This window comes from Mycteria americana, chromosome 5 (genome assembly GCF_035582795.1).
Source record: "Mycteria americana isolate JAX WOST 10 ecotype Jacksonville Zoo and Gardens chromosome 5, USCA_MyAme_1.0, whole genome shotgun sequence".
NCBI lineage: Eukaryota > Metazoa > Chordata > Aves > Ciconiiformes > Ciconiidae > Mycteria > Mycteria americana.
In genome coordinates, this window is record NC_134369.1 from 3310181 (window position 1) to 3335991 (window position 25811).

A 25811-nucleotide genomic window follows, 5' to 3' on the forward strand; every position below is an offset into this window, starting at 1 on the left:
CTGTATTAAAGAATGACAGAGATTCCCAGAGGAGAGGTTAACACAATTGCAAAACATTCTTGTATCTCTGGCAACTTTTTTCTTTTAGCCTGTGCAATAGTTGTCTTTAGTTAATGTTTTGCTCTGAAGCAGGACTGTGAGGTGATATCATGAATAAAAGTTTTTATTATTTTGGGGTACTATGTGGCCTCAATAGTCATGCTGCCTATTATAGATTTTCCTTTTCTCCTTGTGAGTCTGTCTCTCCTTCATGTACTATGCTTCACTCCTTTCTGTTCTCTAACTCTTCTACTTTCCTCCTTCCATTCTTGTCTCAGTGTTTCCCCTGTCTCTTCTTTTCACCATTTCCGGATCTTCTCCGTATTACTGTCGCTACGTCTTCCCTCGACGTTCTAATCCAGAAATGCTGCTTATTCCTTCTAGATTTTCCAGATCTTGCTAGGCTACTCTGTTGGATGACTTGCATCATGACCTTCTCAAGCTCCATCTTCAAATGCAGTAGGATTTGATCACACTTCCTGAAGCAGGTGTTTCCAGGATCCCATTCATCTCTCATTTCAAAATGTTCTCATTTTTAACCCCCCAAAAATTATCTGATTTTTTTTGGTCACTATATTGTGACATCTGAGATTTGCATGCTTCTCCTTTTTCCCATTTTGCTGTGAATTGAGTGAACTGTATTCTACATCAGCTGAAGTTCATAAGATTGTGTATGCAGCCTTAATCTGACCCAATACATAGGCAGTGAGTGAATGAATATTATTCATTACAGTAACCTGAAAAATAGAACCTGTATATTTCCATTTGCTGGTCTAGCATAAATACAATAAATTCTGCTTCCATTTCTGCCCATCTCGGTACTAGGGCAAGATCGTGGATGTTTGTGCATGTTACTGAGGAGAAGTTGAGAGATAACATCAGAGCTAGCGCTGTCCTTCACCAGCCAAACCATTTCTGCATGTGTGTTTCTAATACCGGGAAAGTGGACGGCATGTTCTCACATATTTCATCTGTTCATAGTCTGTTTGTGGAGAGAAGGACTAGCACAGTCTGCTGGCAGTTTCTGTAGTAAACTGCTGGTAGAGGTAGAGTTTGGACTGGTGTTGAGTCACACCCTATAACTCACCTAACCTTCTGGAGGGAGAAAGTTTGGAAAGTTTGTTGCTTTACAGGTAAACAGTTTTCAGTGATAGAGACGAAGCAATTAGGAACCTTCCCAAGTGACCTGTTCTGTTTCGTTAGTTGAACTGTGCTCTGTCTAGCAAAGATGGGGGAAGGGGTTGTATACACACTAAATAGCTGAGAATTTTTTTAATATTAGCTATTTTTCTCTTGCTACTGCAGTTAGGAAGGGCCATATTTTATTATTGCGCTTTCTTCTGGAGGTCTGTGACTCGTTTTTTGTTAATCTAAAACAAAACCACCTGAGTTAACATGCTAAAATGTATCGTTACCGTCCTGTGGTTGATGCTCCTGTGATTACTTGTGTCTTGGCAGTAGAAGAGTGCACAGGATGGCAAAGCAGACAGTGGTAGAGCAAAAGAATAAAGCAAAGACAGTAAAGATGAGAGGCACTGATGGATTGTTCTGGCTCTTAGAGTCTTATGAAGATTTTCCTCCAAAAATGTTAGTGGGCCACGTATTTGCTCCTTTGAAGGTTAAAGATCATTGTAACTAATGTTATGACTAACACAATCTGCAGTTCTTAGCAAAACTAAAACTACAAAGTTGTACCTGATGTCACAAAAGAGAAGCTGTATTTAAAATGTAATTTGTGTACTGATAATTATTTCAATTGAATTAGACAATTCTTGAGCGTTTGATCCAAAGGAAAGAATTCAGAGCTGTTGCTGACTCCTAATGCTTATTGGCATCCCTGCACACACATCTTAAATTAACTCCCTTTCCCCCCAACTTTTTATGTCTCTTACTTCTCCCTTCCTATTTTACAAAGGTCTGAGTTGCACAGATCCTCAGAAATCTGGGTTTGGGGAATTAATGAACCCTTTAAGCATCCATCTGGGATATTCTGTGTGAAACATATGGTGTGCTGGGAGAGACATTTGGGAAGGCAGAGACAGGAAGACAATCTCTACTCCTTTCTGCCATGCAGGTGCCTTCCTGCCAGTAGACCTGTAGACCTCCCTAACAGTAGACCTGTTAGTGGTCTGCTGGAGTATAACCATTCTGATCTTCATTTTTCATTCTGCTTCAAGTTTAAATTGTGAGAAAGTTTCTAACAGCCTATTAACTTAGTGCATTGACTTAGTTCATTAATTTAGGAGAATATTTGGAATTAGTATCTAATATGAATACTCAGGGCAGCTGTCTTCCTTCTTGGATGCTGATGGGGAGGAGATTCTGGAAGTTTATATTAGAGACTGTTGCTGGGTCCTTTTATTTAGTAAGGAAATCCTCCTTTCACTCTTACTGTAATCTACTGAAATATTTTCCTTTTGCTTTGTGAGGAAAAATAAGCCAAGTCATCTTTTCTAATTCACTGAATGGATGACTGTTTTAGAAGAAACTTCTGTACCACAGTATGTTACAACGAAGGAAAAAGAATTTGACAACCATGCTTAATCTTCAAGTTTCTGTGAAACAAAAGAAAGATAGATGTAACGATATAAATCAAGCTTTGCAGGTATGTGGGATGCACAATTCTTCCACTGTTAAAAGGTGTGTACTGTCTCCCTTCTTTCACTACATGGTCAGAAATCTGAGATTTACTACATCTGTACGGACAAGGCAGGCTGCATGAAAACAATATGCCTTATACTTCCTAGATTGTGGTTGTTGCTTGTGTAACACAATAAGCGTGGGTGGAAAGTATTCCAAGTTTTCATGTATATATAACTTTATAGATATGTTTTGGGATTTTTTGTTTCAAGGCTAGGAAAAAACTGCTCTTGCTGCCAGGACAATTCGTTTTCCAGTCTCAATACCTCTCTTTGTCAGAAATAATTCAGAAGTGCACAAGAAACAAGATTAAATTATTTTGGTGTCTCTGATAAAACACAAATGGCATATGCTTATGATACAATAGGAACTATGAGAACCATGAAAGAATCTGTTGTTGCTTTGCTTTTCCAAGTTTGGCCACATAATTAAAAGATCTCCACAGAGTAAATTAAAAGCTAAGTGGGGGTTTTAAATCTTAGAGAAAGCCATTGACAATGTTTTTCTAATAACAGCCAGTCTTCGGTGTCAGTTTTGAAGGACAAAATTCAGTGACCTGACAGCAATCCTGTTTGAGGCTTGTAATGAAAGATCAGTTGTGTTGGACCTGCAGGGCATTTTCTTGTTTTTCTACAAAATGGTTTTCCCCCCTGAACAATTATAAAATGTGTTTTAAAAATATTATCATTCTGACTATGTTTAAATAAAACAACACCGATGTAGAGGTAGGTTCTAAGGAGGATAAGTCTTCACTGTACAGAATGCTGATCAGACCCAGAAAAAGTGATTGATTCTTGATCGGATAATGGAAAGGCTGTCTTGAGGATAAGCACCAATATATCAAGTCAATTGTTTAGCTGTTGTGTTAACTGCTAAGATGAAGGAACAGGAGGCGATTGTTGTTACGGAGAGGAGGGAGAGGTTGACAGCATCTGAAAACTATCTGTTTAAATCCAGAGAAACATAAATCCAATACAGTTGTCTGATGCACATTCAAGCAGGAAGAGCCTGTCTGTTGGGATAAGCATGAATAGTTTTTCATGGTCCAGTTGTAATTCAGGGAAGTTTTCCTTTCATTTTGTTTGTTGAGCTTTGCTGTGCTATGAAAGGTTTTATCCTTAGATAACATTACTTGTGTAGTATTCTGCACTCTACATATATCTAATATTTGAATTTGCTGTATAAAAAACATTGGAGATGGTTATACTCATTCCTACCTAATGACACATGAAAGACATTTAATGGTTTAATAGTTTTCTCAAAGTGTCAAAATATAATTCATGTGTTTATTATGGGATGCATATGTTGAAAACATCCTCTCTTTGTATAGAACAGCTCACAGACGTGCTTTATGTTTTAGGAATAGGTATTGTTCCTGTTTTCTAGGTTAGTATTGCAGTCAGGAATCTAGCTTCCTTTTGGTATCACTGTCATGCAGGATTAATGGATGTATAAATGTTTCTGTGATATCACATTTCTAAAATTGCTGTGGCCCACTGTCTAGTGTGAATTATCAGTTTTGATATCAACATGAAAACAAATCACTAAGGTAAAATCAGCTGAGGTAAAATTCAACTGTGAGTGTACTGTGGTCCATACTACTGTTTTAGTAATAGAATAGTTCCAAGCGGGGAAGACTCTGCAAAGACGTAGCAGCTATTATTAGCAAGACTGCCTCTAAAAAGGTGTTTATTTTAGTCTGGCATGACTCATCCTTATTCTTACATAAAAGACAAGACAAAGTGCAGTTCACTGACTTTGGCCACTAATCAAAATACTGGCAAAACCTCAAAGTGCATGCTTTTTCTGTGTCTGTCTTTTTAATCTGTGTCCTGCTGCACAACAATAGGAAAGAAAATAAGTAACCACAGTTTATTGTTTCTGTGACTAAGTATTATCTAGGAAGCTTTTAACTAATACAGCATCTACAGTGAAAACAGTTCTGAAACCATATAAGGTTCAGTGAGGTTTTTGTCATTTGCTGCTTTTTACTGGCTGTTATCGTACTGTATCAAATCATAGCTTTCGGCCACATCAGATCTCCTACAACCTTCCAGGTGGGCTACAGTTATGTCAAACAAAATTCTTCATCTTCTCTTGATAAATTATGGGATAACCCTGCGGTGAGTGAAAAAAAGACATAAATCCAGTTATACATAGTAAAGTGAGAGTGTTCTTTATTAACCTGAGGGCCACCGGTGGGAATGCTGGCTAGGGAGGCAGCTCAGAGATGCTTCAGTACCGAGCAGCCTAGTACTCTAAGCGAGAGGTTGCCCATGTAGCTTTGTAAACAGGCGGTACTCATTTAAAAAAGCATGAAGAGGGAAAAAGTAAAAGTAGCACAATTGCTTCAAGCCAAAATGATTGTAACTCTTCCAGTGAAAATGAAAAGGAAAAAAAGGAGCAAAGAAGATAATTGATAAGCCAGGTCCCAGTTGGTAATTATGATTTCCTGATGGAAAAATTTAATAGGACTTTCCTAATGTTTCAGTTGGAGCTGTGATGAATGCAGTATATAAGACACTAAAAAAAAATTAAAAGTATACAACTGCATTTCCTGCTTAGAAGGCAAAGCAAGAAGTAAAAACGTAAAATATATGACTTTCCCTGTACTGGTTTGAAAAGTGGAAGATTGCTTTGTCTTTTCCAGACGGAGGATACTAACCTTCATTTTTTATCACAACCTGAAATCCATCCTTCCTTTCTATTTCTAGCTTTTAAAAATTTTCCATTTCACCCTCTTGTTTGGGAATATATCTTTCTGGCTGAAGACAACGGCATCTGTCCTACTTACCAGTTATGCTTTCTTAGCTAGCAACTTAACTCCTCAATGTTATGAGAAACTTTGTCTGTGATTAGAGGATAAAGTTTGATCCTAACTCTTACTTCACTCCTGTTTCCCTGATTATTTAGCTGATGTTACTGAAGTGAGCGGGCTAAAGATGGTGGAAAAAGTTTCGCGTTTGCAATATTCCTGCCTGGTAAGAAGGATCTAGAATTTGTAAAGTTCCTTACTGCAGTGCAGAGAACTGAGCCATCCTCAATGGTAATAGATTTTAATGGCACACCAGAACGAGGCTTTAATGAAATACTCTTCCAGCTCAGAATTCAGGCAGACTCACTCGTGTTTGTTGTCAAACAGGAATATATTTCCCATGCGTAGCAGGAGTCATATTATCAAAACAGGGTAAAGTTTTAGTTGATCGATTTGTAGCTAATAACATTACAATTATACTGTCATGATGGAAAACCTTAAGTTATAAATAATCAGAAAAAGTTACCCTACTCTTAGGCCTCCTTCAGGTTCTGGAAGAGAGAATTTTCAATCACTAAGCAGCTAACCCCAAGATCCTCCCTACTTCAAAGCTATTATCAGTTTAATCTTGGTGCAGATAAGTAATGATACAGTTCTAATCTTGGCTTGGTTTCTAAAGTTTCAACACATTTGCTTTATTTTATATGCAACAAGGACATATATTTGTCTCTATCCTAAGGTAAGTGGTCTGGGTTGATGGGAAGGAACCCGACCTAGTCAAAGATGTCCGTGCCCATGCCATGGGGGTTGGACTAGGTGATCTCTAAAGGTCCCTTCCAACCCAAGCCATTCTATGATGCTTGGATTCTATGATAATAATTATTTATTTTGGAGCAATGTTGGAAACGTGTTTGAAGGTAGATCAAGAATCTGATGCTTTGAGGAGGCTGCATCATGTTTTCTAGGTCTTTGATCTATAACTAAAGTGACTGGATGTCTGTTTTTAGAGTTCTTGCATCCACACCACTTCCTACATATGGAAGTTCTGTTTATTCCAGACACGGGACAACTTTCCAGAGAGTTTTTGCTATTTTCTCACATATCCTCAATTTCTGAGTAATACTCTGTGATACGCTCTCTCCTTTTCTCTTTGAAAATAAAGCTAGCCAGGAGAGTATTTATTTTAGATTCTTCTCTTATGAACACAGTGCCTCAGCTCGTTAAGGCATCTCAGCAGTCTCTTTCTCCTTACAGTGACCTTTTAACCTGAAAGTCGTCTTTCAGAATGATTGGAAGTCCCTGGCCTTTAGGGTGGGTTTTTTTGTTGTTGTTGCAGTAAAGAATTACTCCATAATCCAAGTGTGACTTCTTAAAAATTATTTAAGTATGTGCTATAGACCTGATACAGTCATACCACTTAACCAAAAAAAAAAAAAAAAAGGAGCACTCTAAATAATGAGCAATGTAAGAAGCAAATAAATTCAAATTCTTAGTCTTTCACACAGAAAATTATCACTTAGCAAGGACATATGTCTAAACCATTGTAACAGTCTAAAGAACACTGAGAAAACAGAAAAATACTAAGCTAAGATGAAGTAGATACCCTGTACGTAAAACAGCATTATAATGGCCCATCTGTATTACAGTTTATTGGGGGGGGGGGGGGGGGGGGAATCACTGCTTATATACCAGAAAACAGCTAAGTATGCATTTGCTAGCTAAATTAAAGCCTGGTCTGGGATGTCTCTTTCTAGATTTACAATCTTACTTAAAATCTCTTTTAACTCTAAAATGCAGATTGCATGGGGAAAAAAAGTAAGTTTACCCCATTAATGACTAGGAACTGCATGTCTAATGATACCTTTGACTTCATTTCTGAAAATGTGTCAGTATACTGGGAAAGAGTGAGAGCTGATTTTGGTAGCTTTCTGTCTTTCCGAGCAGTTTGAGATGCAAGGAGTAGTGAGGAGTCAGTGTCTAGACTGCTTAGTGTATTGGTAGTATAAGTATTTTTCTCAAAAGTCAAGGAAAAATCTGGTCACAAAATGACCAGAAGGGTTAACCCTTCTTCCTCTTGCTGCAAAATCGGAATTCTGAGCAAGTAAGAGGTGAAATCTTTACAGTCACATAATCACATTTATCTGTATCGTCTTTCAGCTGCTGAGGGGTAACTTCTGAATGCCTTAGCTAATTAATCCCTTATGTTCTGAGAATACTGTAGTCATTAGTGTACAAAATCATATTGATTTTGATTACATTTTGAAAACTACACTTAGCACCTTCAACAGCAATCTCCATATGTCATCCCTGACCGTTGTCCCAGTATCTTTATTGTTACCAGTGTGAGTGCACACATTAACACTGTGCATGGCCTGTGGTAGAGAGAGCCTTGAGCTGGCATTGAATATACTAGCTCGGAAAACAGAAGTGACAAAAACGTGTTGATGCGGTGTCAATTAGCCGGAGGGCAGCACCATGCTGGTATGACTGCATTTCCTCCAGGATTCAAGCTCCTGTCGCTGCATGGTGTTGCGCTGCATCATCGAGGTACGCCAGATTGCTCCGTGCTAGCTCAGGTGTTTCTAACGCAGTATTCTCTCACACACCTTGGGAATTGTTCTCTCTCTGTATCCTAGACATGTCCTCAGAATGAATTGTAATGAGTTAAAGGATGAAGTGCCCTTCAGTGTCTTACCATCAAAAGGAGAGGAATAGGGACATTGAGTGTGGATAGAATGGTCCATGGGAAGGATGCACAGGAGCATTACCACATTACACAGGGATTGCAGGGGTTCCCAACGAGACAGCCCAGAGGGATAGCGCAGGAATTCAGGAAACCCTAAATATTTGCCCTGACCTTGACAAACAAAACTAGTGGATTTTACAACTTAGTCTTTCCAGATTTGGATAAAGTCAATTTCTGAATTAAATAATGAAACTCAGTCTCTCCAGGGGCATAAAATTTCCCACTCTTTCCTTCTGAGCAAGAACACTGAGAAAGAACTTGCCATGTAAACGTGAGAAAAATGGCTTTAAAGCTTTCTGTTGAGACAATGCTAAAATTGGAGTTGAGAAGTTGTTGGAGTTGAAATATGTTGTTGAGAAGACTGAATTATTTTCCCAGTCCATCGTCCTTTTGTGTTATTTTCATGTAGCCCTTGCCTGTTATACCAAAATTAGCCATTTGATGGAGTAAGTAAAGGTTTTATCAGATTATAGGTGCTCTTCCCCACTTAGAAAACATTCAGGATTAATTAATGGCATATTTTGTCTTATTTATGTATTTATTTATTTATTTTTAAATTGCTGCCTCTAAACACCACAGTTTTTAGTGTTCCCATGCCCATTTACGGAGTTATTTCTAGTAGATTTATACATCGTCAAATGCACACCTACATTTTTCTCCATTGCTCTGGACAAAATTGTGCTTCTTCAGTAAGAAATGTATTTTTATACTGATAAGCGTATATTATATATGTGTGTGAAAGAAACTGTGTATTATTAACAATTCATCACTTAACTGTTTCAGAGGGCACATATTTACAATGTCTAAAAATATTTTTAATTTCAGAAGCTCTCAGGAGCTTTGGTTATGGATCAGGAATTCCTTGCATTCTGCAGGAAGACGCTATGAAGACTGAGAAACATGCAATAGTGAAGCCCAATGGCAGAAGACATTCTGCCTCACGTTGGAGCAATTCCATCAGTGCTGCCTGTGCAGGATTTGGGGTACATATTAGTGTAAATGAGTAGCACACATTAAGGTTACTTTTTACAGCAAGCTTCCTAGAACTGAAGCTTTCATGTTACCATAGTCAGACTTCAGGATCTAAATCACATCTTTCATGGCTTTCTTCCTTGTAGTCTAAAAAACCGCCCCCTGGAAATCAATTAAAAAAGTATTAGGATACACTGAAATTGTCCCTCTACCGTTGCCAGACTGACTTGTCAATGTCAGTAACTGAGACAAAACTGATTTAGGTCAAGGTATTTGGAGAGAAATCAGTTGTGAGGCTAATGCGATTTGGGCAATTAAGCAAAGAGCTAAGAAGCTGGGAAAAATAAAGATGGCATTCCAAGAGAATCAATTACTACCTTAAAGTCATCTAAAATTTATACATTAGACTGTGAGTGCACCTCTTCCTCACAGTTCTGTCTCCATGTGAGTGCATCACACTGCAAAGCCACGTGAGCAACGTGTCATTAAAGAAATTGCTAGCTATGAAGTGAAACCAGTAACTGCTAGTGGGATTATGCATGTTTGCCTGATGCATGTTTGGCAAAATGCAGAGTTCTTTTTCCCAGATGTATCTCTAGCGCGTAAAATTCACATGCGCTAGTAAATTAAAGTATTAAAAGTTTTCTGGCATGGGTGGCTGCTGGCATGGAACAATGCACTATCGTACGATTAGAATCAGCCTGCAAAGCAAGGCAGCTGCATCTGTCATGTCTCCTGGAAATGGTCCTCGGCCCATGCTGATTCCCAAAGCCTTCAGTGAGTCTGGCTGGGAGTACCCTTGCAGGTGCTGGCCAAACAGGATTTAGTAGCCCAGCAGGGAGTTCAGCGCTCAGGAAGGTGGCTGGGTTGTGGTGCGTAACTTGCCATCTGTATTGCTGTCAGGAGTGAGCATTTGACTGGCCCTTCACTGACGATGATGATTTAGGATTAAGCTTTGGCACATCAAGTGTTCACAGGAGTCGTCCCGACATCTTGGGTAGTTTTATCTCCTTTGCAGTGGGATGCAGGTTGCAAGTCCTTCAGGAATTTGGGCTCCTAAGTCTCACTGAAGCCGTCCATCTCACTTTCAAGGGTAGTATACAAGTCACCTAGGCACAGCTTTTGACAATTATAACTTTGTGGAAAATATTGGCTCTTTCCGCAGTGCCTCTAAGTTTTAAACCTTTGCATAGGAACTTAGTTGGCATTTAAATTCCATTCCACAACACTTAGTTACAAAGCAATTTAATTTAAATTTTAAGGGATTTGCATAATACTTGGTGTTTAAATCCAAGCTTCTCTTCCTTAGTTTTGGAAGCACCTAGCATTTCAGCCCTTCAGTGTATGGCAGCATCATCCCTTTCTATTCTTCCTTTGTTGTACATACTTCATAAGTTCCTTTTCTGATCTTTCCTTGCTTGCTTTAGACTTAATTCACATTCCAAAAGATTTGATATAGAATCAAGTTTACTGGGGTTTTGCTATCTGTGAATGTTTTGGGTTGGGTTTTTATTTTATTTAATGCACAGAAAATAAAAGCGGCAGGATAACAAGTCTGCAAAATTACTGGTGTTACGAATGAGGCTGCCGTTTTCTAATTGAAAAACCTGTTATGTTATCTTCACTTGTGCTTCATTTGTCTCCCCCTCCTCAGTGTCTGCGTTCAGTTTTGTGGCAGGTTTATTTCAATGATCTGCTTCTGATGAGTTGCTACATTTTTACATGGTCGTATAGCTATTCAGTGTGTTCCTAAAATGTCAGTGTAACAGCACTGATTCATCCAATACATTGCACAGCTGACTTCTGTTTGCGAAGCAGGCAGTTTTCTTGCTAACTTTAGGTGTTGAAAGAAAGAGGAGGGCAGGTTTGGGTTCCTTTTGGCCACTAGAAGGGAAGAAGTGTTTCCAAAGAAGTGTTTCCAGCTTGTTTTGATACAGAATTTGACGGTGGAGCAAATGTTTCCAAAGGACAGGCTGCATCATCTCATTGCCACTGCAGGCACCCCCAGACTTGGAGCAATGCATAAGGCAAAACGTTGCTCAACTGGTTTTGCCTTTTCCTGCAAGGATATTGCCTCAGGAGGACTAGCATTCTGTGTAGGCTAGGTGGAGCCGCTTTAAAGGCCAGAAAATTTCCTCGTGCTCCATGAGTCATCAGATCATACAAAAATAGATTTTTACTTCTAACTATTTACAAATAAAATCAAACTTAATGAAAGGTTTGTTGGTGATTCTTATTCACTATGACAAAATGCTCTGAGGAATCTGCTGTTATACTTCTATGATGCTTGTTCACTAACCAAAATAAATCATTCCTTCTTAACAGAGAAGCTTTTTGCACTTACACTCTTGCTTGAGATGATAAAAAGTCATTCTGTGGATAGTAAGTAAATTAGAACGTTGCTTCTTTGAAGTGGTAACAAAAAGACTCATTATGAATTAATGAAGTTGCTCTTATAAACAAGTTTGTTTTCTTTAAAGAGAACTGCAAAAGTTGTCTTTTGTTGCTTTTGAGTTTTTGTTGAGTTGACATTGTGTAACACTGTATTTGTGGATAGTGTCTATTTTACATTATAATTACAGATATACGTTCTGATATTCTTTTACAAAGTAGGATTTTTGTTGTCCTTGTGAATGCATCTGGTGAATTCTGACACTCCTCAGCAAAAGTAGATACTAGAGGATTGTCCATTATTGTTTTTTATAATGTGTTGTGCTTCCTAATCAAATCTGTTAGAGGTTTTCGCCTCCGTTGACTGGGCCTGAGTGGCTGATGGTTGGTTGGGTATGTTACAGTGGATTAGTTATTTTCCCCTTTTCAAGGCTGTTGAAGCGAAGCACAGGTTTAAAGGTCACAAGGTGAGTCTCAGACTGAATTGGGATTGTAGTGCAATTCTGATGCAGTATTAAAGGAAGAATAACTTTGAAACAAAATAATGGAATTCTATCTAGTCTTCTTAAACAAAGCACCAAAATTATCAAGACTAGATTGAGTATAATCTAGCAGTGAGAACAAACTGTATCTGCCATGCAAGTAATACATTCTAAGCAAGCAAATTTGGGTAGTTGAGTTTTACACCGCATGGTTGGAGTTCCGGGAGCCATTAATCAGAGATGGAGGACCATCTCTTTCTGCAACAAAGCTGCAACAACTGCACTGGATTTTTTTTTTTCTTTTTGCCTTAGTAATTCCAATTCTTTGCTTATAGATATGTGTAATTTAGTTTGGTTGGTTATTTTAAACTAAACATTTCCATGTTTGTAGCTATGGTGTGCTATGACTCTATGATTGATAGCTCTTTTGTTTTTTATTTTCAGTTTCAGAAGTCTTGCATAAAACATGCACATTCTTTTGGCAATTAGTAGAAAACTGCAGTATGGTTAGGGTAATTACTAATTTTCTAAATTAGGGTGGGACGTTCATAACATCACCAAGTTCATGACTCAACTGACTGATGCATGTTTCTTAACTCTAACACAGAAAACCTTGTTTGTGTGAGTTTGATTTTTCTGTATGAGCTTAAGCATTTCCTAGGGCCAGACTTCAGTCTTCATTCACTCTTGTTCTCAGGCATAGCTGTGGCAAAATGGTCTGCAGGCATGAACTGTTTACCAGTTCTTTAGTCAGCAGTGCTATTGAAATCCATGAGCATAAAGTTAGTCAAGTCAGGACTTTGTTGAACAGGAGGATGCCTGTCTGTAGTACAGGTCAACTGCACGACTCTACTGGGCAACCAACAGTCAACAATCCAATGATCTTAGAACAGCAAATGGTGCAAAACTTGGGCCTGTCCACTGGCTGGTGGGTGACAAATTAAAACACCTGTCCATATAGCTAGTAACGTATTAACAGGTATTAAAACACAAAACCACACCCCTTCCCAACGTTAATCACTGAAGACAGAAATCAAGTAAAATGCACTTTACAACGAGGCACAGTCTATGTGGTTGAAAAATCAAGCTGGAGCTGTTCCTGTTCAGGTTTCTGTTTCTGGAAGCAGTCCTGTTTGTGCTCTTCCATAAAGACAGTGAATTTATGGCATGCCTGAGTAAGGAATATTGGCTTACATTTGTTTTACCTACTTAAAGTTCTCTTATGTAGCTCTTATTTCCTTGCAGCGTGTATCACTGAAGAACAAACTGAGTGCTTACAAGTCTTGCTCTAAAGACAAGTATTTTACTACCTTTTCTTCTAGGTTTCTATAGCAAACACCATCATATATATACTAACCTAACTACTCTGTGAGTTTTAACAACATGATAAGTGGCCTCCAAAAAAAACTTATAAGTGATTCCAAGTTTAAGGCAGTGTAGATAAAACTAATGTGACTTTAAGAAAGAATTATCTCCATATGCTGTAAGATTAGGCTTTCCTACATAGAGAAATACATGAGCAATACATTTTTTTTTATTGTTCCTAGTGCAGATTCATTTTCTGGAAAGTGACTATATGTGGGAGGAGGAAATATAGATTATCTGTATTTGATGACAACACATTCTGTCAATATATCTCTGTAATCTCTGTAAAGGTTTTAACTGAAAATCATTGAAAAGTACAGAACCGATCAGTTTATATTACATGTATAATGTTTAATTTTAAATTGTGTTGCCTGACTGATGTGTGCTTACCTAATGAAAAAGAATATTGGGCTGCATTATTAATACTCCTAAAGAGATCTATATTTTGATACATATTTTAGAATTCTCTGCCTAATGGCCTTTAATGTAGGTATGCACAGTTTTAAAAATAGAAAAGCTCAGCCTGCTATCTTCTACCTATTGTAAATACTTATCAAGTGGTTCATTCAGAATTCAAATAAAGATCTATTGTCTTCTCAGTGCTTGCATAATACCGCTGTGCTCCTGATTTCAAAAAAGGATGTATTTTTAGGGTTGAACATAGCCTCATGTTTTTATAAAGTGTTATTAAGTTGGGAATTGTTTAATTGGGGTCTGAAGCATTTAATCACTTCAAAGGTCAGAGTGTGGCAGATGAGTGCTGTTCCCAGGGTGTAATTGCATGAGCACTTGTAGCAGTAACGCTGGCTTCAGCTTCCCCTGCTCTTCGTTCCTGTCCCCACGCACCCGCTCAGCTCCACAGGTGAAGCTGTTTGCGAAGCTGCTCAGTGAGCTAGCTCCAGGAATAGGCCTGGCTTAGAAATGCAGTCTGTCCAAAATGGATCCTGTTCTTCACGCTGCCCTGCAAAGAGTTGTCCCAGAAGAGCTGAGGGATGCAACAGGGGTATACGCTAGCACCGCGCTGCCCAAAGGATGCTTGTCCACACCTTGTCAACCGATCGGACCACCGTTCCGCCCACTGTGCTGCCCATTGCTGGCCCGGCAGTCAGATCACAATGATAATTCCTGAAACCGTGCAGTGTTAACCATTACACTTAAACAGATTAAAATTATCCTCCCTTTTTTTTTTTCTCTGGAGTCAGCTCATCAGAAGGGCCTCACAAAACACTAGTGACCCTGCTGAGAGAGTGGCAAACTAGTAGAGGAGAGTAGAGGCATAAGAGTCTGTTAAACTTGCTTTTCCACTGCAGAACCACTGCTTGAATGGGCAGCTTGGGTTGCATTTATTTTCTTTATGTGAAAAAACCAGTTTGCTCAGAACAAACCCCAGCAGAGGTGGATGACTATGGATATGTCAGAGAAATGAGGTGAAAGCAGCTCCGGTTGCAATGGTTAAGCAGTTTTAAATTTTCATGCCTGCTTTCATCTGTGAAGGGCAGATATGCTAGAGGTGTTTCATTAGTATATGGGTGACCTCAAGTTCGCTATTTTTGGTACCCTATTTTTGGTACTGGCTGTGTATCATAATTTATAGGCTATAACAGCATCTGAGAACAAATTAAATGTAAGAGGCATGTTCATGAAATGAATGTTAAGATACTCTCTGTTGCACTTCAAACTTCATTTTAATTTTACTGAATTTTAAATTAGAACGTATTTTTTTAAAGCACTGGAATTTGGAAAAAAAAAAAAAATTAATTATCAGCTTATCTTCTCGGAGTTTATTTTAAGGCAAAAAGAAGCAAACATACCAGAAAGTGGACGAACTATCAGGTACTAATGGAACTCGGATATACAAAATAAGTACCTGCTGAAAAGACAAAAGGAGTAGCAATAAATACAATGCCAACAAAACTAGGGCAAGGGGTGAGGTGAATGCCAAATCCAAACGCTGTGATTAAATTAGGCCACCTCCCCTCCTAAGGATCATCGTGGACCAGCCAGGTGACAGATTTGGCTCTGGCATGCTCCTAGGTTATCAGGACAGGGGGAAGGAAGAGGAGAAAGATTTAGTAGAGAAAGGAGATGAAATCTTAAAGTGTGCCCAGACTCTTGCTAGCTATGGACCAAACTGTGCCCAGACTCTCTAGCTGTGGACCTCTAAAGCTTGTCCCCGGGTGCAAACCTCCTGCCTGGTAACGACTCTGAGCATGCAGGAATCGAGAACTGGTCAGGGACCTGCCCAGACAACCGCTGCACATCTTTTGTTCGTCTTTGACATTCCCAGACCATTAAATATTCAGTGAATATAAGTCACATTCTTTAAAACAGGTTAAAATATCAAGTGTAGGTCACAACCTCGTACTGCCTGGTATCAATATATACCAGTTAGGTGTAATACTGTTCTGAAGATTCCTCAGAAATGGAAACCTTTTCAGGCATGTGTATGAGAGAGCAAGACAGATATGCACAATTCACTCGAGAAGTTAGGACATGAAAAACTGCCACCATTTGCACCTGAAAGCCATTGGACAAATTCATCCTAAGTGTAATTTAATTGATTGCGGTACACTGCAGTTCAATCAGCTGCAATAAAGTTAACTGAACCTCTCCTAAGAAATGTGACTTAAACCAAATGATTCAAATAGTAACACGTACTGATTAATGGAGGCAATTATTTTTAATAGGAATGGGTCCAAGTAATTGAGTGATGTTTAAGTGTTCCGTATAAGGCAGTCTCCTGAGGACGGTAGTTACTTACTTGCAACAGCTTTCAGATTAGGTATAGGTAGGCAAAATGCAAACTTTTAGATTAAAATGCTAGTTTATCATGGTTCCACCTTTTCAACCGTGGCATGGGTAAGAGATAAACAGCAACCTTCAACTCCGCTGCTTTTCTTGTAGTGTATTCTTTCAACTTCGACCCCGAACAAAACCATTGAGTTCTGTCCAGAAACAATACTGTTGTTTGTTTTACTTGGCAATGTTTTCAATGGGACAAAATAAGATGTTATTGAGAAACCATTTTATAAGTAATTCCATTGCTTATTTTTTCTGGTAAGGCTGGAGTATTATTCAATGCCCTTCATTGAAGTAAGCTGAGGATAAGGGAAGTTCCATTAAAATATTCAGTTGTGTTTTCTTGTTATGCTGTGTTTGTTTGCATATATATGTACATGGTCACTTGAGCAAAATTCACAACTTGACTCTTGTGGAAAAAGGTAGGGCTTTTACAGTTTTTAACCAACATGAGGAACAAATATTTCGTGAACTTAAAGTCCCAAACATTTTCCACTGGCCGTGTGTAAGTAACTCTCTCAGATACTCAAAAATGTCTACGCTCCAGGTCAACAACTGTGAGAAAGGAGGTACTGCAGACATTCCCCACTTGCATCTAGCAGGTTATCAGAAGAAAATTAGTTGTGTGTTTCTCTTGAGAGAGGTCAGACAGTGAGATGGGTGCAGTGTAGGCTAGGTGAAATACAGGTGAATATCTGACCATCTTTATAAGCTAGTTTGACTGAAGTTTGACACATTTTAGAAAAAATTAAAAACTGGCTTTGAAGTGCTGGACAGCTGTTGTGCTCTGTTCAGGTTTGATCATTAAAATGCTTGTTTAGCCGAGACAGGACGTTACTCCCACTTGATCTGTTAGTAGAATGCATGGAGAGTAGGGGGGAAATAGCTATTTAGGCTGTTGGCAGTTTGGCACAGGAAAAAAGGATTAATAGAAACTAGTCACACCTAGGATGGAAATTAGGGAAAAAAAGGAACCTTTTCAGAGGTTCTGGGCCTAACAGGAATAACCGGGACACGAAATCTAAGAAGGTCCAAGATGGAGCTTGCTAAATGTTAAGAAACAAATTCTGTGATGCAGTTGCCATGACAACAAAGGAGTCTGGAGTTTATGATCTGAGATGCCTCTTCATTCCAATGCTTCTATCAGAAATAGATATTCCTAAGTGTGGCTGAAGATTTGCAGTACCGGTGCTACTCAAGGGGATGAAGAGATGCAGGCTAAAGCCTTCCTTAACAGCGTGGCTCAGCTATCTCTAGGCAGAGACCAGATTCGTGCTGCAGCTTAGAAGTCAACAGTTTTGCCACTGCTGAATCTATCGAAGGAAAAGTCTGCCGCCTGGCTGGAGCAGCCCTGCGGATCCTGGGGTTCACCAGGGAGACTGCGCTTCAGCCTGTCCTACTGCGCTTCAGCCTGTCCTACTACCCTTGCTGGGAGCAAGCACCAGGCAGTTCGCCCTCCCTTGCCGTGGGAGCTGCAAGGGAAAAAGCACAATATTCCCCCATGTGCAAATAGGAGGGAGTGTGGTGACAGCATGAAATCTAAAACCTCAAGCCATAGTATCTCCACAGGGTGTTTTCCTTTAGATATCTTGTATCTTGTTTGTTTACTGTAATATTTGAGCTTATGCAAAGAAATTGGTACTGTGGCAATGCTACTAATGATTTTGCTACTTTTCCTGTAATTCATATGTACCTCTGTTTCTGGAAGGCTGTAGGTACTTCCTTATGATACTTTTTCTTTTGAAGAAAGCCCACAGAATCACAGAATTGTTGAGGTGGGAAGTCACCTCTGGAGATTACCCAGTCCAGTTCCCTGCTCACCAGCTTCATCTTCTTTACAGCCTTCCATGCATTAAGGCCACCAATCCAGGCAAATCTATGAGCAAGTGGATTACTATTAAAAATTTACTAATGCAAGATTTCAGCTGGAGTTTCCGCATGCTTGTATCCCTGGTTCTGTGAAACTTTTTTTTTTTTAATAGTGCCTTTTAGGTCAACAGAGTGCATGAAGTCTCTGAAGGATCTTTTACACTAAATTAGATTAAATAGGATGTGGTAAAATACTAATAACATTCTGAGATGTTTGTGCTGGAGATCAGAATGTGAACTAACTTCCTATTTGTATTAGTAAGTTTTCGGGAATTTTCCAGAGACTGTTCCAGGCCTGTTTCAGGACCTGTTCAAGTAAATGAATGGTTGAGGCCCAGTGGACTGAATCCATCAGCTTTTGTTTGTTTAAGCCTCTATATTATGATGTGAATAATTGGGTGTACAGTTACAAATTCATAAATTAATTTCCATTATGACCCTCATTTATATATTATATTATTACTTTCTATTTTAATCTAAGACACGGATTAAACTCATGTGCCAGCTTTTTGAGACAAGGAATCTTGAAATTGTTTGTGGTTAAATGCATTTTATAAGTACATAAAATATCATATAAATCCAAAACATGTTTTGGACTTGGAGCTTCTTGACTTGCCTCCTCTTTTGGATCTCCAAACTCTATCAGCAAATGTATTCATTCAGTCCTTTCCTGTAATACTCAGGGAAAAGTATGCTGCCAGCAGAATTTGTTAAAATTTGCTTTGCACAGAAACCTTTCTAGGCGGACTGTCTACCTTCATGCTGTTTATGTGCCTGTTGATGATGCTGGATTACAATATTGACAACAGAAGGCAAGCACTGGTAAAAGCGATCAGCATTTAGAATGAATTTAGGGGTTTTAACATAAAGCAAATAATAGGATTTTTGGCACTAAATATACATGTGGAGTGCAAATTTTGGACATGGTCTAATTTTGTGCGAAATACTACTCCAGCCCATCATAAAGAGTTTAAAGCCAGCACAGCCATAGATACCACGACCAGTTGCTGGTTTTCAGTGAATGAAAGAGTCTTGCAGCTGACCCCTGGGTTTGCACTGCGGATATAATGAGCGATCGAGTAACTTCCCAAAGGTTGTCTAGGTCACTGTGTCTTTCTTGCTCTCCCATTTTAGTCCACAGAATAAGAATACTTTGCAGATGGGAAATTCATACTGGTTTGTGACATGCTTAGACAGTGTTATGTGCACAACTGTGTAGTTAATTGAAATGCAAAAGTATAATTTGAGCCTACAAAAATTACTTGTGTGCTATTTATTTTGCTGGTACAAATTGTAATTGGGTTAGCGTGTGTTAGATATTTACAAAAAATGGTGGATTTTTTGAAAGTGTGTAGGCAGGGGTTTGTAAGTGTGTGTAACAGGTTTGGGTTTTTGTTGTTTTTTCAAGTAGTTCAATGGATAGGAAGAGCTTCTGAGAAGCTTATTTTGACAGAATGTGTGTTCACAACTGCAGGGTGAATGTATTCACCATTGCAGCAATGGTCATTCTCAGCAGAAGGACTGAGTTCTGTCTACTTAATTACTGTTGAAAATGATTGGCTGCATTTTCCACTCAGAGAATGTTTAGATAATGGAAGGATTAGGATGATGCATTGAAGAAATTAAGTTTTGTTTTGTTTTTTTTTATTAATAGAACAAACTCTGCAAAGGTCTCTTTCTCTGGTAGTGTTTTTTCTTTTGCGCCTTCCTACGGGAAGGCTGCTCTGGTGAATATGTTCCAGCTCACGCATCTGCTATCCTACGATGTGCAGGTTATTTTATTTCATTTTATTTCATTTCATTTCATTTTATTTCATTCAATTTTATTTTATTTTTCAACCCATTGCATAGTTATACATTTCAGAAAAAAATGCTTTTATGCAGCCTGTCCCAATATCCAAAAAATCTACCCCAGCATCTCTAGGACACTCATTAACGCACTTTTTTCAAAAAAATCCACATTTTTAAATAATAGCATTTGTTCATTCCTGTCCTAAATCTGCCCATGTAAGTAAACTAAACGCATGTATTTACACAGTGAAGAGTCTGTTTGCAATCAAATATGCCTGGCGGTGGGGTGTGGCAAAAGAATGGGCACCCATCCAATTGTAGCTTCTGTGGGGAATAAGTACTATAAAGATCAATACACTCTTTAATTTTCTGTAAGATATGGAAGTACACATTTATTTGGGGGGCGGAGAGGTAAGTTTAGTCTTCAGGAAACAAATTTCAAGGTAATTCTATCTCTAACCTTGCTTGTAAAGTAAATACCAGCTGCCCTGTAGGCAGTATAGTGATCATTTAGCGGTGTGCGAACGTAATTATACATGAAACAACCAATTTACGATTTTCTGTGCCTCTCAGCAGCATCTGTGTGGCTACACTGGCTTGCATCTTGCTGTAGTCCTCTCTCTTACTGCATCATATTTAAGCTCTTTGCTGCCTTTGGGATTACCTAGAATGTCTTTGTAAAAACAGACCAGGAGAGAAGATACCTCCTTCCTCTCCGTTGTGCTCTGAGCAATCATCTCATGTTAAATACTCCTTCTGCCTTCCTTCTTCACTCCTGGCTTCATGCCTTCTCTTGTGGTACCCTTTCCAGCTAGAGTACATCTCTTGAAATCACCCGTCAAATGACTTTACTGCCTTCCATTCATATTCACTGTAAACCAATTTCTACCATATCCTATCCTTTTCTAAACTTCTTCCATTTCATAAGTTGTTGTCATTCTCAGTCCTGTGTGCTTGTCTCTGATGTTATCAGGATTATAAGGTTGCCTGAATAGGAGCATCTTTTCTTTGTAAAGTTCAGGAGAAATTTAATGATGTCATGGGAGTTCATATATCATCTTTTGTATGGAGGGCTCTTTCATGTAGGGAATATTTCACACAGAAAAAAAATTGATTACCTGATTAATATTGCTCTTGGAGACCACATCATTATTTATTCTTGAATAAAGTTTCATGATTTTTATTGGGTTTTGTGGGGTTTAGATGCTGCTATGTATAAATGCTCAGTAAGATAAAGTCAGGGTGGTGGACCTGGATATTAAAGATAGTGAGATTTATGACTGTCAGTTGTCTTTGTCACTGGTTTACTCCGTATTTTTGAATCATCTCTTAAGAGAATGGCCATGTTGGAGAGGGAACTCTTCATTGCTGGTATTCAAAGCTCTTTGTGCAAGAGGAACGTCGTTGTTGATCACGGTCTCTGGTTTGGAGCTTTAAGCAGGTGTGAGTCCCGGCTGTGAAGCACATTGAATGCAAGCCCCAAAGCGCTTTCAGTGCTCTGGGAGGGTGCTGGAGGGAGCAGCAACGTGTCTGCTGGGGTCGCAGCGGTGGGGGGTGGAGAGGAGATACGGCGCACTGCTTTTTGTCTTGGAGAACTGAATGTTTTATGCTCAGGTATATTGCATTGCTGTAGGAAGCCGTGAAATGACAACTATGTGAACAACTGATTCCACCAGCTAGGAGAAAGGAATGAAACCTCATACCTATGCAGAGGTTATGGCAAGTATTATTTGCTGCCACGTACGAATATTTAGTGTCTTAAATGTATCCAGAAGTGCCTGGATTAACCAGCTGCGTGTACCTCCAGTTATAGCTGCAAACTGGTCCATCCGTATCTCCTCTAAATGCTGACCAACGCATGAGCGTTGCTTGGCTTGCGTTTCTTTTGTGTTAACTGCCTTTAGCTGTAAGCTAACCAGTAATGGTGCGATTGCTGGGGGCGGAGGCTAGGTAGCACTGTCTCTCACCTGCTGTCCTTGACTCTGTTCAGTGTCATTTGATCCTTTTCACGAGTGGTTCACACAGGGTTATGCTACATGAGGTACATGAAAAACGGTGGTGTAAACCATGGGGTTGATAATACTTTGGTTGATAACACAAGACATTGGCATACAATGCCTTCCATACTACTAGCAAATTATTTTATCTGAAAAAATTGTCTACTATGAATTTTTCTCATTTCTGTCTCCAGCTTGCTCATAAGTCATAATTTTCCTATCTTCTAACATTATACTGCTCTAAAAAACCTGTGTACATTGATTATACAAGGTGGAAAAAGCACTGAGACCTATCACTGAAAAATGTTGATATTCACAAAAGTGCTCTTCCTTTTAAACACTTCAAGAACATTTCATATGTACCCAAAAAGTAAGTTCAGCTTGAGATAGCTCAGGCTCCCAGTTTTGGCTATTTTTTAAAGACTTTGGGTCTATGAGATCATATTATTTCATAAATTATTTATCAAATTCTCTCAAAGTGCTCAAAGGAAATTCCATCCCACTGCCCAGTTTTAACCAAATTATGATAAAATATGAATTTCAAGAATATAAAGTTCTGAGGCTTTTCCTGAGAGTCGGGAATGGATAGAGGAGAGTTACTGAAATTGTTGGCTGTCCCAAGGGACGGTTTTCCTTGCATTTGGCTTGTTGGATGACCAGTTGCCATTGATGTAGCATGGAACCAGCCACAGCACGTATCTCTTTCTTTCATCTGTTTTCACCTATTTATGAAGGACATGGGAAAGAAAGTTCTGTGCAGGAAAGTTTTGGGGAAGAGTCGAAGGAAAAGAAGAACTTAAGGTTTTGCAGTGAAAGATCACAGAAAATATGCTGAAAGATTGGGTTGAAGAAGAGGGAGAGACACAAACTTGTGCCTGCAAACCAACTTTGCTAGTTTGACTGTTTATAGAACACCCTTCTAAACGCTTTGCCATGAAAAGCAAAAATATTTTTTTAATGTTTCAAAGACTGTGATCACATTTAATAGCAAGTACAGATGCAATAATTAAATGAATTGGCACAGGTGAAATAGATATCTATTTTACTGATTATAAAAAGTTACTTTCTTCAGCTTGTTTACAAAGCCTAGATGAGATGGAGTTGTTATCTCCCCACTGCAAAGCTTGAAGTGGAAGCAGAGAGAGTCTCATCAAATTATTCTCACCTGAAAAAGTTTTGCTGAGTAATATCAGACTAAAACTATCAAACAAATCTGCTAGAACTCTCGTGTCTTGCTGTTTAATGACCATTTCTACAGTCATTTGGCTTACATATAAAATACTGAAGATGATTAAAAGAAATAGAAAATCTGTCACTGAAATCGTAGTTCCTTATAAGCTATGGACAATTCCGATGTTACTGCTTTGTAATCATGCTACAGTTTTACCCACTGAGGTGCTAAAGGTAGTGAAGATGAGGAACTGCTCTGCTGATTTCATGATTCTTTTGTTATCAAGTATTTCTGTAAACTCTTTGAGTTAAATAATCTTCAGATCCCCTATCAATATTTTTATTTTTGCAATATAAATCTTTTTGGTACCAGCTTTTGTAACTGTGCCTTTTAAACAAAGCTGCTATAAACAGTCATTTACAGGTTCTGTTTCTGAGACAGCTTTAAAAAATGTGTCGTATATATTTGCTCTTGCTCTAAATGTTAAATATCATTGCACATAACGATGTGAACAGATGGTATGCTGCATAAGCTGTTTATCATTTTACACATTTATGACTTTACACTAGCGAAGTGTACATGTGTTTGATTAATATTAACTTTTGATTTATTTGGAGGTCTCTCTTTTTTAACAGCATTAGGGGATATATTCTAATCCATACTGGCTTCCAACCTTAAAATTTAATTCCAGTAAAGATAGAGAAGCTGCATTCTGTAGTTCTTAATTGCAAGAACTTTTTCACTGTGGAAAAGAATTACCTGGTTGAGGTTTTAATACTGGAAGGAATTCAGAAGTAAATGGATAACTCTGCTAAAATGTTTTAGACAGATTAAATTTAGATGCCACTGGTCCAGCTAAATAAATACCATATCTTGGAATTAAATACCAGATGCTAAGAAGGTGTAAAATAAAACAAAACAGCAACAGTCCTATTCAAATCGATATTCTTTTATATCCTCCACCTACAGAATGAGAGAACTTCATATTTGCCTGCTCAACAGGTCTGGATGTTCAGCATGTGTTACACCTACATCACTGTATCTGAAACTAAAAAAGCATCTCAAAAAGCATCTCAAACTTATAGCCATAGCACATGGACCATGCTTTGAGACTTCTGACTGCAGCATTGTATTAAAGATACGGTTTACCAAGATGTTATTTCATCATCATGCATTTTGTCTCAGCTAAAGCCTGAAAAAGGGCAGGATTTTCCTTTGATACAATGGATGGAAAAACGATTTCGAGTTGGAATGGGTTTGCTTGTGCTTGTTGTTCTGCTAAATGGCAATAATATTTAATGAGAGATTTTGCTCTCAACTGTAAATTCTTTAGAGTGTGAGGTGCCCAGCCTGTCAGAATAAATAGAGGAGGCTAAAAACACTTACTTTGAAAATGACTGTTCATTTTGGAAGGCACTGAGTGATCTCAGTGAAATATAACTGAGTCAGTTGAATCTTGGATAGAGATCAAATTCCCAGCATGTATTCTGGCTGCGTCTCTTCTTCACTGATTCCATTCCTCAATATCTTTTATGTTCAAACAGCACATGCAGCACTTCAGTCTTATATGCTGCCATCATTCCAATTTCAGATAACTTTCAGTGACTTCTTATAGACTGAATGAATAAATAAATTACTTTTATCCATGCTTATTTACCGTTTTTATGCCTATGCTTTCTTCTATGTTTATTAATTAATATTATGGAAAGATGTATACAGCAAAAATGATGATGTAGCACTAGGAATTACCCAGTACATTTTAAAGTTGAATGTTGCAGTGCAGTTTAAAGTTTAATTGGCATGACCATAACACTTGGTCAGGGCTTCACATAGGTAACTCCTCTTTTTCCACGAAGACTCTTTTGGACTGCTATGGCCCTGTTGCCTTTGCTTCTAGGACATCAGATCAGATGCTGGGAAATGAGGAGGGTGCATGTAATAGAAGGTCTCTTGCACATGAGAAGTTACTTCAGGAGTGAAAATCTTTGTTCCTGGATGATCTGAAAAGAAAAGCTTCTTAATATCTCATTGATTATGTTAGAGAGCATAAAATGCATATAAATGTTTGTGGATAATGTAGTCATGAAAAATGACTATCATTTAAGAAAATATTTTTAGTGTATGAAATGCAGAGTTGTAGCACAGTAATTGTTGGCAATAAAGTATGTAAAGGGAAAGATCTGGTTGAACTCATTAACTTTTTTTTTTTTAAACTGGTAATTATAAGGAAATTAGTTGCATATTTCATCAAGAGCTAGCTTTGTTTTCCTGTTATCACATTAGCTATATGCTGTTTCTTAAATACGTGTTTTGATTAAAAGACAGTAATTAGAAATTCTATGTCTTCCTGTTCTTTCCACCTTCTGTTTTTAAAACGGAAATAACAGAAGTTTTCTGCATTTTGATCTAAAAGACTATTTTCTTTCTTTGCAGGTTAATAATGAGAATGTAGTGAAAGTTGGCCACAGGCAGGTGGTGAACATGATTCGACAAGGGGGCAATCACCTAGTTCTTAAGGTTGTCACAGTAACCAGGAATCTTGATCCAGATGACACAGCTAGAAAGAAAGGTACATTTTTCTTTTTTCCTAATGGAGTCCTTTTGGTCTTGCTCCACAGAAGACAGAGTATGGATGCGAAATTACCATTTTATAAATTCTGAATCATAGATTTCACTTTTAAAATTTGAAATACCCTTCTCTTATTTAATTTAGAGCAATTTCATTCTGTTGACTTATGCATTAATATGTGACAAAAAGGGTAATATTCTCTTGTCATGCTTGCCATGAAATTTC

At 38.3% G+C, this 25811-nt stretch overlaps 1 protein-coding gene across 10 annotated transcripts in view; it reads left to right on the plus strand.

Moving 5' to 3' along the window:
* SHANK2 (SH3 and multiple ankyrin repeat domains 2) overlaps positions 1-25811 on the plus strand; it is a 325323-nt gene that overhangs the window by 259845 nt on the left and 39667 nt on the right. For all 10 annotated transcript variants that reach the window (XM_075501404.1, XM_075501405.1, XM_075501406.1 and 7 more), the window contains one exon: positions 25451-25586. In XM_075501404.1, the coding sequence (XP_075357519.1) occupies positions 25451-25586 (136 nt within the window). The remainder of the gene's footprint in view (positions 1-25450; positions 25587-25811) is intronic.